Below are 16124 nucleotides of genomic sequence, written 5' to 3'. Positions count from 1 at the left end.
AATTTTTCTCAAACCTTCGGCAATATTTTTAATTATTTTTTCTGCTATTTTTACAATAAACTTTTTGTCAGGGTGAACTTCCCCTTTAATAGACTTGCATGGAACTAATTTCATGTATCAATTAATTTGAATCTGTAGATTCATTACTCTGTTTAGAGATCCCTAGAAGCGAGCGGGGGGGGGGGGCAGAGGGAAGCGGAGCATGACGCAGCCCCCCCCCCCCCCTAGGTAATATCTCTCCCCTCCATCTCGTCTTTCCCTTTCTCTCTCTATAACCTTTCACACATTGACACATAACACTTCCGGTTTACAATAAGTGGGTGTACAACATTTCAACGCGATGCGCTAGCCGCAGCGGTGATCGATGGTCCATGGAGTTCCGTGTGTGTAAGACGGAGAAAGAAACGCCGGCTGTATTTAATTTTTGAAGGAATTTGAAGAGAAATCGGAAGCGAAATGTCGAGATCTCAGACAGAGAAAGACAGGAAATCTCAGGAGAAATACCAGGCAGTATTGGCAAGATTACTACGAGAAGAAGACAATAAATCCTGCGTTGACTGTCTAGCAAAAGGTATCTGTAAATACGGTGAACGGGTTTGCATGTATTGTCATTTGTATCACACTGGCAATTTTCATTGATTGAGCAAAGCAGTGCCAGAGCTTTTTTTCACTGCAACGTGTTTATGTCATGTGTATTAGATTGTGATTTGAATGTCTGTGTGCTGTGTGAATATGTTAAATTTGATATATGATTAGATTCATGTATCCAATTTAACACACATGCAAAGCACATATCGCATGAAACGGTGCAGTGAAAAAAGGCTCTGGTTTTGCCCAAGAATGTTTGCCATGGATCCGACTCACAGCTATTTAATTGGCTGATTGGTGTCGAAGGAGAAGAAAAAATATTTTTCTTATTTCAAGAAAATATAGGGGCCTATATCAAATTTTCTTTGTGAATTTGAAGAGAAATGACCTTCAGGCTTCAGACTACAGAAATGTAACATTTTTTAAATTTGTTTCTTGGCTGCAAAAAAGAAGAATGAAATTAGGTCAATTTTCAGTTTCAGCATTTCTCTGCCGCCATAGCCTGTGTAGCTAGAAATGGACACACACAAATCCAAATATTTATTTTAGTTTCCAAGAGCTGTTATAAATTTATTATTAATGCCAAAATTACTTGTCCTTAAGAGTCCAATAGGATTTTTTATGCTCTTTCTGATGGTATGATTTTTATAAAGACTTGGAAACCAGACCACAATGAAAATTTGCAAAAAATGTGAAAAAAAATTGTGCAGAACAGAAATTTCATTTTCCCATAGAAAACCCATGGGGAAATGGCAATCCCAACACACACACAAATAAGGGTTTGCAATTTATCTCTTAATCCTTATTCCAAATAATCCTATAAAATTGTCCTTTCTGTCAAAAAAAGCCCCTGAATTTTCTCTTTCCATACATGCCAAACAAGTTAAACAAAATCAGATCACATTTTTCTAGCAGCCTGAATGTCCAGAAAAATGTGCAATATTTTCCCCTAAATCAGCCTGTATTATGCTGACACTTTTCAGTGTGGCTTCAGACTAGTCTTGAGGACGCAATGATGATGACTTTTGAAATCCTGGATACTTCTTCATCATTGACATCTTGAACTGGGGCGGTATTCTGAGGTCATTTTATCTTTAAAATATTTTATTTTATCTCTTAAAATGAAATTGGTATTCTGAGATGCCATATTATCTCTCAGATGAAATTTAAAATTTTATCTTGCATATCTATGATGATACGCAACAGAACAGTGGCTGCGAAGACATACCCATTGCGTATCTGGACATTGCAACGCGGGTGATGTGCTGAATTGCGCCCAAGTTACATGTACTTTGAAGAAAAAATAAAATAAACTTAAGAGGGTAAGGGCTATTTTATCTCCGCGATGTTGATTTCGTCAATATTTGTAGGTGAATGAACTCCAAATGTTGACAAGAAAATGAAGAAAAATTATATATTCATTGAGAACAACACCTTAAAGTTATCCCTCTACAATCAGGAAGTATTTCATAATAATTTTCTTGACTAATATTGTCTATGAAATGATGCGTGAAAAGATGCGAAATAACGTATTTCGCACGATCCTGTTATGAAAAGTGGATTTCCTAGGGAATCCATCTTTGTTTACTTCGTTCTCTTACATGTCTATGACAGGGTGACCAGATTTCACAAAATGAAATACGGGACAATTGACAAACGAAGATCAACAAAGAAGCCCACACAAAGTGTTACACTTGTGAAAAAAAATATAAAGAATTGGAAGGGAAGGTGAATGAAAGAATGAAGGAGAATGGAAGAATGAAGGAGAGAAAGAAAAGAGATGATTGAGAAGGAAAGAAAATATTGGAAAACAGAAAATAATAACAGAAAGTTAGAATAAAAGAAGGATGAAAGAAATAAAAGAGATAAAAAAAGGTTTCCGTCATTCTTTGAAATGAATATAGAAAGAAAGAAAAACAGAAAGAAAGAAAGAAAGAAAAGGAAGGGGAGATGAATAAATGTCTGAAAGACAAAATATAGGAGAGAATTAAAGGGGGAAAAGGTTAAGAAAAAGAAGGAGCAAAGAAATAATGAAGGAAATAAACATGTTTCCTTCATTCTTTGAAAGAAAGAATAAGGGAAAAAATAAAGAAAGGAAGAAAGAGTGGAAGGGAAGAATGAAGGGAGGAGAGAACGAAAAAAAAGAGAGAAAATAATGGAAGGCGAGAAACAACGAAAAGAAACAGGAGACGAAGAGAGAAGGAAGCCAAGGTAAGTATAAGGAAAGAGAGAATGAAGGAAATGATAAAGGATATTTGATAAAGAAGGAAAGTAAGAGAAAGAAGGAAAGAAAGAAAAATTAACAGAGAGAGAAAAGAAAATGTCTATGAAAGAAAAATAGGAAATAGATAAATGGTTTATTAAAAAAAATCAAGACATCGCGGCTAAGGCAGAAGTGCGATGTATTCATAATTAATAAAGACACAAAAATATTCAAACAATAACACAGATAATTACAAAATAAATAATGCGGATAAAGTATGGTATTGGAAATAAAGATAGATGGAACAAAAAAGGGCAAGCAGAAAGGATAGGGTATATATAAAAGAAAGAAAAAGGGAAAAGTTCAAACTTCAAGTAAACAAAAAATCTAATAAAAAATCATAATTTCCTTTGGTGTTTTTTTATGTATTTTTAAAATCTAAAAAATAAAATGTTTTAGAAATGAATAAAATTTTAAAGTGAAACATATTGTTAAACTTAAAACTACATCGCGGCATCACGTGCACACCAAGACTCAAAATGAAAGCTGAAACAACTAGATCTATAAAAACTCAAGAACTTGTTCCTCCGATTACATCTCCAAATCATTAATCTGAGAATAAGAATTTCCCGCCGATTTTGTGATAATTTTGGTGGAAAACTGTTTATCATTTGAGATTGTTTTCACCATTGAGAATTTGCTTAAATCGATCCTACATGTACATGTCTAGCTAGTAGCCTGCCACACACAGGCAGGAGGCCAGTTCGTTTGCAATGTATTTGGTTAGCAAGAAGTCACCGCAGAACTTACAAAAGTTTACAGTAAATATCGATTTAATTGTCCCTGCTTCGTCAGCTGTTGGTTATTTTATGAAAGTTCGTCACTTCCAAATGTATTAACTACATTTTGTTCAATATTCTGAAATACGGGACAAATAGGCATCCCGGGAAGGGTTTGTCGGGGCGCCGGGACACAGGAGCAAAATATGGGACAATCCCGGGAAATACGGGACGTCTGGTCACCCTGGTCTATGAAGGCCTGTTCAAGACGTCAATGATGAAGTATATGACAGGATTTCAAAAGTCATCATCATTGCGTCCTCAAGACTAGCTTCAGACACCCTATTTTTATTTCAATTTTTGTCATTTTTGTGTCGCCTGCATAGCAGAGCGAGACTGTTATTTCAACATTGAAATCTTAAGTTAAGACTTTATTAACCAAGGTTAAGTTTTTGAAATGTCAGTACCATATATGGACCTAGTTCTTGAAACTTGGACATAAAGGGTAATCAAGTATTACTGAACATCCTGCCTGAGTTTAAGGTCACATGACCAAGGTCAAAGATCATTTCGATGAACTTAGACCATGCTGGGGGAACCAATATTGAAATATTAACCAAGGTCAAGTGTTTGAAATATTGTCATCGCTTCAAAAGTATTAGTTTTCCTACCATATGATCCACTAGCGTACCTAAGGGGGGGGCAGACTCTCCCCCCCCCCCCCCCCGACGAGTCACAAGCACAAATAAAGGAAAAGAAAAGAGGAAAGAGAAAAAGGGGGAAGGGGGAAAAAAATTAAGAAAAAGGGGTAAACAAAAACTGGACTGCAGACTGTCAGAAAAAATAACTGTCAGGCACTCAGGGCTGTTCCAACCGATTTGGTTTTTTAGTTCCACCATCTTTGTTGGTAAATGTGAATTTAAAACTGTACACTTTTATCGGTAAATTGTGATTTTTACGCAATGCGACTTTTAGAGCTCTCGATCTGTACCATTAGTGAGGACGGACTGGGCTGACCAGTGACTGGAAAAAGTTAGAGAAAAACTTTTAGGTAATATAATTATAACAATAGAAATTTCGAGCGCTGTGATTGCATTTATTTTTTAGTTAGGTACCTATGATAAATGTCTAGTTTTCATGTTGAAATATCAAAAATTTTCAGCTTGCTCTTCGCGCTCGCGTCAATTGATTAGTTAGAAACCAATTTGTTCACGGTTACAAAAATTGCTTAGAATATCAAGTTCTTAGGTCGAAATGTCAAAAATTTCAGCTCGAGCTTCGCACTCGCATAAAACTTCATCCTATTCATAATTAAATGAAGTGCTCAGAATGTAAAGTTTTCAGGTCAAAATATAAAAAGAATTTAGCTCACGCTCACACCAATTAATTGTTTTTAATTACCATTTTGTTCATAGTTTGAAAAAAAAGTGCTTAGAATGTCCACTTTTCAGGGGGGAATATCTTAAATTTTCAGCTCGCTCTTCGCGCTCGCATCTATTAATTATTAAGATAGAAACCAATTTGTTCATGGTTACTAAAAGTGCTTAGAATGTCCAGTTCTTAAGTCAGAATATCAAAAGTTTTAGCTCGCACTTCGCACCGCACGACTGTTTAGAAACCCATCATGTAAAACTGCTTTAACGGCAAAATTTTAGCTCGCGCTTTGCGCTCGCATAATTTATTAAGGAAAAAACCATCCTATTCATAATTAAGTGCACAAAAAGTTTTGTTTTAGGTCTAAATTTTTAGAACAAATTCAGCTCGCGCTTCGCACTCGCAATTATTATTCTTAACTGATTTCAATGTCAAATACATGTACCTCTTTTATAGCGTCTCCAAATGAGCAGAACTGGGAATATAATTTAAACACTTGATTAGAAATATACATGTATATCCAATACATTTCATTTCTGGAATAATATACAAAAAATAATTAATTTCGACAATAATGTACAATCGCCCAATAGCGAATATCAGTAGTAGCAAGATCCCAACTCTTTTATTGGGCACCCCCTGGGTAACCTTTCTCATCTTCAGTGGCACTGCCAGACATCCAAACGTGTATTAAAGGGGGTTGGGCTGCGAAATGCAGGGTAACAAGGAGGGCAATGAGGACTGCGAGGTGCCCAAATATCCTTGTGTATTGGTAATTTTATGACCGAATGTATAATTTCTGCACGTTTCACATCATGTACATCTACATGTAAAAAAGCTAAATAATAATTGAAAAAAATGTTCACTCGCTTGAAAATTAATAACTATGAAGTTTATATTTGGGCAATGATTATAACCCCCCCCTTCAAAAAAATGTGCCTACGTGTATATACATGTACGTCCATGCCTACACCCCCCCCCCTTTCTCATCCTGTCGCTAGCACTTTTTGGGGGTATCATCAGGGATCACAATATTTACATGATGAAATAAAAAATCATGGAACATAATTTGACAGTTGTCATCATTGGTCTTTTTATTATTTAAGGGTTGGTCCGGGCTGAAAATATAAATGAAAATTCACAGAGCAAAATACTGAAAATTTTATCAAAATGCCTATTAACAGAACTGTTTCACCAGAATAATGCAAATGGTCGCATTTCGTAAGTTGGGTATGCAAAAAGGGTGGCGTATGAACAATTTTCCACACGGTGCCATGGATAAATTGTTGCTACATCACAGCATCTACATGTAAGACCAAATTTATTGAGTAATATCTCATTTTGAAGCTAGAACTATAGGCTAAATATATTACTATGAATTAGATCAGTACAATATCAGGAACAAAAACTATAGGACATTAAGTTTGAAGTAACAGGGGTGGCTGAGCCGGTGGATGCGGTGAATGATAAAATATTGATTAAACCTAATTAACAACTTACTATAATATGTAATATGACTGAATTATCCTCATATAAAGCAGGGAACAACTAAATGTCATAAAAATTTGGTAATTTTGAAAATATGCAGCAATGAAATACATGTATATATCAGCTCTGATCTGCAACCTTATCAGTAAACTGGAGAGATTTGATTAATTATCTAATTTGTAATCTTAATTTTTAGTACAAGTGTTGTGTATCATTGCAACAAACATTTCTACCCATGATGTTGTCATTTTGCAAAGCATATAAATACAGTGACAGGTATTTTGGGGGCAAAAATGTGAAATTAAATACTGTTAATTAATTAGTATAATTAATATGCATACAATAATAGATAACTAATCGATTTTTGGTACAGATTTAATTATTGATGTTTCAAGATTAAAAACTGCAAAATACTAGGGTGATCCAATGTTGCATTATCTTTTGACACCATTTTATGTGCAGCAGGTCCAATTTGAGAAAAACATATTTCAAAATTCACATTTACATTGATGTCTATGTAATAATTAGCTGTTATTTAGTCATTTTAAGGAAAAATAAAGGTATTCGAGACTTAAAACTTTTTCATTATTTAGAGAATGGTAATAGCTACATGTATAACATATAAAAAAATGAACTTTTTGACCATTTTTACCCTGTTCGCGAAATTGGACCACCTTATGACATGCAACCAAATCTTTAAAATTCAATAACTTTGTTATTATCCAATTTTGATCAAATTTTCATTATTTTGCTTTGTGAATTTTACTATATTTATAAAGATATGAATTCATATATGTATCCAGCCTGGACCATCCCTTTAACATTGTACATGTACCTTTTTTTACTCTTTAAAATGTACATGTACATGTACAGTATGCAGTGTTTCTTCTATAGAAGTCATTCATATTCATCACCCACCTGCAAAATACATGAACTTTGAATGGCAATCAGATCAATAATAATAATTTAAGATTTTCATCTGCTCCTTAAAGTTCTGTGAAGTTATATTTTTTACAGGAATGCACCCAAAGTCCTTTCCAATTCTTTCATTGTTTCATGTTTTATTTGATGGAAAATTGGTAATAAATGTTGGCAGGCATTTTATTAGATTTTATTGAGGACTGTCCCTCCGAGGCACTGCACTGTACAGTCATCTATATACACACATACGTAGACTAGTTGATACACTCTGTATTTGTAATCTGAGAAATTGAAAGGTAACTTGGCAGGCATCAACTTTAATTATTTACTTGGATTATGTGTAGGCCTAAAAGGTGATTTGGATTACTGATATTATTAGTGAATTTGTGATTCATTCATTCTTTTTTATTGCTTTTAGAATATTTTTGTTCAAAAACATAATTTCTTTTGTTCTTTCATTTTGTGTTTTATTCTGTTTTCTTTCTTTATTTCGTGATTTCTTTTTTCCTTCCTTTTCCCCCTCCCCCTCCCCCTTTCCTTCCTGTCTTCATTATTTTGTTCCTTTCTCTCTTTCTTTGTTTTTTCCTTTCTTTGTTCTCTCTCTCTCTTTCTCTCTCATTTTCCCATGCTTTTCTTTTTTTCCCCTACATGAATAATGCATTTCCCTGAAGAAAGAAAACTAATTTCACCCATGTTCAATTTTCAATCCATTATAGGGCCAAGATGGGCATCGTGGAACCTTGGCTTGTTCCTGTGCATACGATGTGCTGGCATCCATCGCAACCTTGGCGTTCACATATCCAAAGTCAAATCAGTCAATCTGGATTCTTGGACAGAGGAACAAATAATGGTAATAATAGTTAAGGAAAAGGCCACCCTAACAAAAAATCTTAATTGAAATTTCAATCAGCCTAATGTCGAATATTTCATCAAGATTGGATGCAGAAGTAGAAAGAAGTGACAAAAATATTGCTCAATATTTTTACAAACATTTATTAGTTACCAACTTTTCACACGGTAAAATAATTGTAATTTGAATGATGATTCCAATGAAAAATAAGGCTAATGACATATTTTTAGCACGGGTAGAACCAAACTAGAACATGATTAGAATCACAAAGGCTAATCAAAATCACGAATTCAAATTCTACTTCTGAGGTGAATTCCAGTTTCACTCAACTTACGGTAAAAATTTTTCATGTGAAAGGCTTGACCTCAAAGGCCTGTATTCTGAAGTCGGGTTTAACTTAAACTTAAGTTGTGGTTTAAGTATGGGAAGCCAAAAGTATCAACGTTTTTTATTAAGTTGTATGTTTCTTATGTTTACTGTGCTCTTTCCTGATTCATCGATGGTGAAGACAATCATCTCCATTACACAATTATGATGATTTGAGAGCCGAAATGAGCTGAAAGTAGGATATCTCTACTTTTAGTGATTTATGTAACAATTGGCTGTCCATACTTAAACCACAACTTCAAACCTGAGTGTAAGTTAAACCCCACTTCAGAATACGGGCCAAAGACATCTTTTGGGGCGGAGCTTACATGACCTTTCAAGCACTTCCGTAGATGATCATTGTCATGCACTCATTGTAGTTTGTATTTGCGATACAGTGCTTTGATTGACAAGTAACCAAGGACAAATTCTGCCTTCACTTGGGAATTCTAAATCGAATCAGAGAGTGAGCATATGAAAGGTCCAATGATTCTAAAGACTAATTGCAATCATCATTACAATGATGATTCAAGATTCATGTGTGAAAAGGCCCATAGTTAACGATGTCACACACTCTTTTTTTTAGCTTGTTTATAATATACATGCAGATTAATTCAATTTTAGAATTTTAACTGTAAAGAAGTGATTCAGTCGAGCGCAATACATGTACATATGTAGGCTTACAACATTAATTGTATGTTCACAAATTTGTTGCAGGATCAGACTTTAATTATAGAATTAAAAAAAGATTAGATAGATTTTGTACCAGTTAGAACAAAAAATAGTGAGTGGTAACATCATTGGTATGCATGCTGATCATCAATATCCCAGCTGTTTCCTATTCCTCTACTACAATGCATTATTATCATGTGTTTGGCATTACCTGTGCCTGGCAGGCGAAAAGCGAACTGAATCACTATGACCCGCAGGTCTCTCCTCCTGATATAACTGATTGGGAGAGTGCAGTGCAGGTGAACCACTACACCAATGGGTTCTTAATGTGCAAAGGTGGTGACTCTTCTGTACACGGGGCATCCATTTAACATTCTATCCGAGGGACAGAGTGTTTTCCATTGTAACATAGCCTGCGTCTATGAAACATGGGAGAGACGTTTAAACACAACGCACTGGCTCCAGTGATCTGCCCGGGGTGGACTCGGACCCATGATCTTTGGTTTGACGGGCAGACGCGTTACCAGCTGAGCCAACAACGCTCTCTACACATCATTCCTATGCATGAATCATTTGGTTGAAAGGTGAAAGACAAAGTATGATTTTTCTGACAATAAAATCCAGAATAGAATGGCTTAGACCCAGGAACAGTAATGTACATGCACATGTACCATCCTGTATCAAATTATTATGATATAGATGCAACATGCCTATTTCCAATCACTTTGTGGTTTACCAGATTGATTCCACATACATGTACATGCGCAAATAGACTTTGAAATAAATAAAGAAAGATATTTTTTGTTTTGGCTTTATAACCTGTTTGAATTTCTTCCTTTTTTTCTTTTCAGTACATGGAGACTATTGGAAACGCACTTGCCAGGAAATACTATGAATGCAATCTCCCTGCAGAGTTCCGAAGACCACAGACAGACTCGTATCCTTTCCTGATTATTCGTTTTAACTACATTTTAGTGATGTTTAAGAAAATATTGATCATTTTGAGTGTCATCATTTGGTGTGATCATTACTGATGTTATCATTGTTATCATTATCATTATCAATTCAAGTATCATCAGTTATCAAATTGATAAAAAAAAACATGACTATCATTATAGCATCATGATACATCAATTCATTCCTTAATTTTCTGTACCTTTATTATTATTCTTGTATCATTTTTATTATTTGTATCTTCATAGTGTCATTGTTATATCCCAGCAATTTCAGTATTGGTATGTTCATCATCATGGAGATGATCTTTGGTGTTACTATCATCCTCGTTACCTTCAATTCTTCTAGTTTATATTGAATTGCCACAAGTTGAAGCATTTTTTTTTTTTTGGTATTGTAGTTTTCATCATCCTCTATAGAGTACCAAAATGTGATGTCATCAGTTTTCACTTTTTGCATATCAGCGTTTTTTTATACCATGTTTTGGTAGAGCATGATGAAAAACCCTCACAACCCAAATTTTTGTAGGAATTGGTCCATGGGGGCCTTAGATATGAGCTCTAAATACATATTAAAGTAGCTCCATTGAAGTCGGTGTATTATTGACCTGGTTCCTAACATTTTAGAACCAGGCCAATAATACACTGACCTACATTGTAAATGGGGCTAATTATGTATTCATGAGGTCATATCTAAGGCCTTTATGGACCGATATCCACCAAATTTTGGTAGATGCTCTACCAAAATATGGTATAAACAACACTGACATATAATCTGCCTTCATGGGAATCAGTTCTAGTGGTGGCTGTAGGCAAGTGGATGCTATAGACAGGTTCTTATATTAATCTGCCTTTATGGGAATATGTTTTAGTGGTGGCTATAGGCAGGTGGATGCTATAGACAGGTTCTTATATTAATCTGCCTTTATGGGAATCTGTTATAGTGGTGGCTATAGGCAGGTGGATGCTATAGACAGGTTCTTATACCCACAATCTGCCTCCATGAGAAGTAGTTTTAGTTGTCACTATATAGGCAGGTGGATGCTATAGACAGGTTCTTATATTAATCTGCCTTTAGGGGAATCTGTTATAGTGGTGGCTATAGGCAGGTGGATGCTATAGACAGGTTCTTATACACATAATCTGCCTTCATGGGAATCAGTTTTAGTGGTCACTATGGTCTGGTAGCTCGAAAGGTGGCCACTACACTGGTTTGACTTTACATGCACAGTGTGCAATGTAATGTTATCCTGTGTCTGTGTGCTCTACAGGTGTTCTTTGATTTTATCATAGTGTGAAAGTCCTTGTTTTTCTTGACCATCTTCGCCATCTTTTGACAGCCCAGTAGAACAGTTTATCAGGAACAAGTACGAGCACAAGAAGTATGTTGACAAGACCATGCAGCCGCCAAAACCATCTACATCTCGGGTGAGTGCATGATCAAGAATGTGTCCTCTACAGTGTCACAATAGCGACACGTATATACACTGTACACATCACTGTTTGCATGATGGCCTGCCATCGCGGTTTGGAGTCATTTACATTGCTTTGACTGTACAAACTTGGCCATTTCTGAATTTTCATACAGTCATGATCATGAAAGCAAGCAGTATTATGTACATGTATGTACTTGAGGGTGATTATTAATGGAAGACACTTTTCTTGAGATGCTTTAATTTATAATACAGTAGGCAATACAGAAATACATTTCAATAGAGTGAAAGTTTTGTACTGTTCATTTAAAATCTAATACTGATTGCATACTGATTCTGGAATAGAGATTAATTCCTAGTCTTTATCAACACTACACATGCTACAAAAAAGGATTGTAAATTAACGGATTCTTTTGTAGCTCCATTTGTTTGACAAGTCCTATTCCAATACTGAATCTTTTCTGGGTTTATTCAATTCTCATTCCTCTATAGGTGAAGAAGGAAAGCAACAAAGAGAACCGAGATGGGGACAAGGAGAAAAGGAGAGCAAAGAAACAAGAGAAGAATAACATTGCCCTTCCAAGACCATCAGATGTAAGCTATACAAATGTAGCTCATTATATAATGATATAATAATAAATAATAATAAAATCATAATAAATAATAACAATAATGAAATAATACAGGATTTGTATAGCGCACGTATCCACCTTGCTAGGTGCTCAAGGCGCTCCTTTATTACCCCGGCTAAGGTAGTCTACCGATTCTGGTGCGCACAGCTTTTTGAGGAACTACCTCCTGCCGGTACCCATTTACCTCACCTGGGTCGAGTGTAGCACAGTGTGGATAAATACTGTATCTTGATGAAGGAAAAACATGCCATGGCTAGGATCGAACCCATGACCCTCTGTTTGAAAGATGGGTCAGAACCACTAGACCACGACGCACCCACATATACCCCATATAGATATTTTCCCAGTAGTCTGCTGTGCAAACCCTTCACTCAAAATATTGGTCTGAATGCGACGGCATGTGTAATGATGGCCCTCTCGCTCAGGAAAATGAGACAGCAAGTTTGATATGTGGTACTTGTTGATCAAATTTTCAATCAGGGTCTGCTCTTGTGCCTGTTATTGTCTCTGATCTCTGCCCAGCCCGTAATTAGCTGCATGCCAAAAAAAAAAAATGTTCAAGGACCACCAAGAATTATAAAACCTAGTTAGTTCGAGAAGGTTCACACAATTCTGGCCCTCGTGTAGGTTGAGGGCTTACAGTAGGGACCCGATTTACGTTGTCTAGATAAAAAAATGTTCTGTCCAAAAGCCGCTCAGATGCAGATTAGCCCACTCTTGGCCACCATTATGAAGCATATCTGTTCGCTTGCAGGAATGCAGATTCTCAAGTGCACCAAAACGCTTACATGTATGAGCACCCTTGAAAAACAGTGTTGCCCATTCAAGATTCCTGATATTGTTAGGAATATAGAATAGCAGAATGTCCAAAACGTACATCAGGGGCCCGTCTTACAAAGACTTGCTATTGATCCGATCAATCGTAACTATGTAAAGCCAGCAAAGTCAACATATGAAATGGATGTTTGCCCAAATTTTTTTCTAGATATGAATTCATATCCATAAATTCATTGATTTCTTGACAGTTTGGTGTGTTCTCCTTTGTTTACAAAGGATATTTTGCACATTTCCTGTAGAAAAAATTATGACACTGATGGATTTCTATAGAGTTAAGATTGATTGGACCAATCGTAACTCTTTGTAAGACGGGCCCAGGGGTGAATAAAACCATGGCAATGCCTAGTGATTGATTGTAAATTTGATTTCGAAAATCCATTACCCATACAGGTAAAGACGGTGATTTTCCGTTTCAAAAAAACGATCTTGTCCGTTTCTCAAAATCTATAATTCCATTTCAACTTGATCTACAAGAAATTCCGTTTTGTCACTGAAAATGTACGCAGCAAAATCCTGAATTCCGTTTAGCAAAGGTGAATTCCATGAATTTTTACATGAGAAGTATAAGAATCAAATGCATTTTCCGTTTTATTTAGCGGTAAAATGAAAAATCACTTCCCCTACCCATATTGATCAATGATTGAGGAATGAAATCAGCCCTATAATCAAATGCAAAGGTTTGCGATGAAGAGCCCAGATCAATCCAGGAAACGCATGGACAACTTTAGAGTGTTCTCTTGCTGAACTTCCTTCCCTTTTCCTGAGTAATGGTTTCAAATAAGAGGGAAAAAAGGATATATGGTTCTTTCAAGATTTAATCATTGCAACACTTGTTTTCACCATCCCAATGGGTATGTAGGCCTACATGTAAAAATAATAATATACTATTCTTGCATAGCGCATATCACATTATGAATAATGTCTCTATGCGCTTCCAAAGGACTTGGATATTATTACCCCAGCTGTAGCTTGAAAGTAATTCATGGAATGAATTCCTTGTATGGTGATTTAAGGAACGGTTCTGCTTTATGTAATAGCAGTTTGGTCATTGGAGAAAAGAATTCAACGACATTGCTTAATACAGTCCTATGTATGAAGCATGCTACACAATAGACATTTTGCGATGCAAACTGCAATCTGATACCAGGAAAATTATTCCTTGTATTGTCCTGTGGTTTTAACGGTGTAAAATGTAATACTTGCAATTATAAACACAGCATTTATTATGCGCCATCTATCTAGTGAACTATTCCGAGGTGCAGAGGGATTGGGAATTACAGATAAAATAATTTGCATATGTATGGGTGCATGAATAAATGAAATTAGCTAACAATTAGCTAACAATTACATTTAATACCTGCAAAATGAAATGCTGCAATGTATTTTGCAATTCATGTACTTGTATTTTTAGAGTAAAGTATTTTTTCATGACATCTTCTCAAGTATATACCGTGTTCAGACTAGGAATTATCCATACACTACATGTATACAGTAAGAACACTACAAGACGAATTAATGAACTACACGTACATATATATTTTGTAAATGAGAAATAAAAAAACACCAAACCTAAAAACCTGGCTATCACTCAGTAGCATACCCGGAAAATCTTGTCGGGAGGGGCAAACATTTAACATGTAATAAACAGAAAGAAGAGGTCAAAGGTCACCACCATTTATAGATCAATTAGAATGTTCCTCAATTGCCTTCCATGTCATCAGCTACATTTGTTTGATTCGTCATAGCAAGATATTGTGGGCAATGACTAAATAATTGCATTTGGCATGCTACATGTAGTACATGTAGGTTACCATTGTACCAACCTATTACCATTAGATTCTTCTCGGTTCAAAAAAGGGAATTTTTTTCCCCTGGTAAATGAAGAGGCTTTTTATAGGAGGAAATTATAATTTGTTAACAAATTTTCGGCATTACTCCTATTTGTTTAAGATCAGTATGCTCGATCTGTAATGAAAATCATAAGATCACAAGTCAGAAAAAATTGGAACCAGTGGGATTCTAACCTGCCATCTACTGCTTTCCGGGCATCGAGCATACTGATCTTATGATTTTCATTACAGATTGAGCATACTGATCTTTTTCCACCATTACTTCTTCCTTAAGAACCTCTTTAACATCCTCTTGCTTTTCTCTTTTCTTCCATCAGAATACTCCAGCAGTCAAGAAGCAACAAGCTCCACCGGCACAAACCCTCGCTGCCCAGGCAGCTACCATCACAGCAGTGCAGAGCGCCCCCACACTCTCTGCTGCCCCTACGAGTTCCACAGTAGCTCCTGCTGCCAAGTCTTCAAGTGCTGTTGATCTCTTTGGACTAGGTAAAACATGTTTTTTGTCTCCATTTTGTTGTTCTTCTGCAATAGTCTATCTTTCATATTGGAAGATCAACACACCGCAGACTGGTGTGCGTGCAGTAGATAAGGCTGAAACAGACTTTCATGTGAATAAGGTGTCATGCGGTAATAAACATGTGAAGTGCAGATAAAAAAAAGGTTGTAGATATGACTGCATGATAAACTGAAGCCTTTCCTCAACGCCTTAGCCTGTTTAAAGGGGAATTTAGCCTTGGTCATTACTGTTGCGTTGAAAAGGGGAAAAATAAAGAAAACAGAATGGTGAAAATTTGAAAAAAATCGGAAAAGAAAGATAAGAAAGTTATGGCTCCTTTAAAATTAAGATCCCTAAGACTATGTAGATTTCAAATTGGCAACGGGGTAAGTAAATTATGACAAGGGGCAAGGACAACTCGACCATAGGCTATGTACTTCATTATCAGGGATGTGTGGTTTTCTCCTAAGTACCCATTCCCCTGGCGCAGTAATCTAAATATAACCAAGGTAGTATATTATTTTATGTCCTCATGAAAGAAATATATAATTTGAAGTATAACTTTAAAGGTATCCATGGAAGGGAAGACAGCAGGATTGTTTTTCATGTCATTCCATGTTGAGAAGAAAGATGGGTATTTGTTGAAATGGGAGGGGTATTTTACAAATATTTTAAATATGAT

The 16124-nt window shown here is 35.8% G+C and overlaps 1 protein-coding gene across 3 annotated transcripts in view; it reads left to right on the top strand.

Moving 5' to 3' along the window:
• The first annotated feature begins 332 nt into the window (after positions 1 to 332).
• LOC121430639 (stromal membrane-associated protein 1-like) overlaps positions 333 to 16124 on the top strand; it is a 29271-nt gene continuing 13479 nt past the window's right edge. For 2 of the 3 annotated variants that reach the window (XM_041627960.1, XM_041627959.1), the window contains exons 1-6: positions 334 to 571; positions 8070 to 8203; positions 10093 to 10178; positions 11535 to 11622; positions 12120 to 12221; positions 15264 to 15432. In XM_041627960.1, the coding sequence (XP_041483894.1) occupies positions 457 to 571; positions 8070 to 8203; positions 10093 to 10178; positions 11535 to 11622; positions 12120 to 12221; positions 15264 to 15432 (694 nt within the window). In that variant the 5' untranslated portion in view covers positions 334 to 456. Of the gene's footprint in view, positions 572 to 8069; positions 8204 to 10092; positions 10179 to 11534; positions 11623 to 12119; positions 12222 to 15263; positions 15433 to 16124 lie in introns of all 3 variants that reach the window. The other variant, XM_041627958.1, reaches the window with a different exon arrangement.

Source organism: Lytechinus variegatus, chromosome 17, assembly GCF_018143015.1.
Source record: "Lytechinus variegatus isolate NC3 chromosome 17, Lvar_3.0, whole genome shotgun sequence".
In the NCBI taxonomy this organism is placed as follows: domain Eukaryota; kingdom Metazoa; phylum Echinodermata; class Echinoidea; order Temnopleuroida; family Toxopneustidae; genus Lytechinus; species Lytechinus variegatus.
This window is presented reverse-complemented; position numbering and strand designations above follow the sequence as displayed.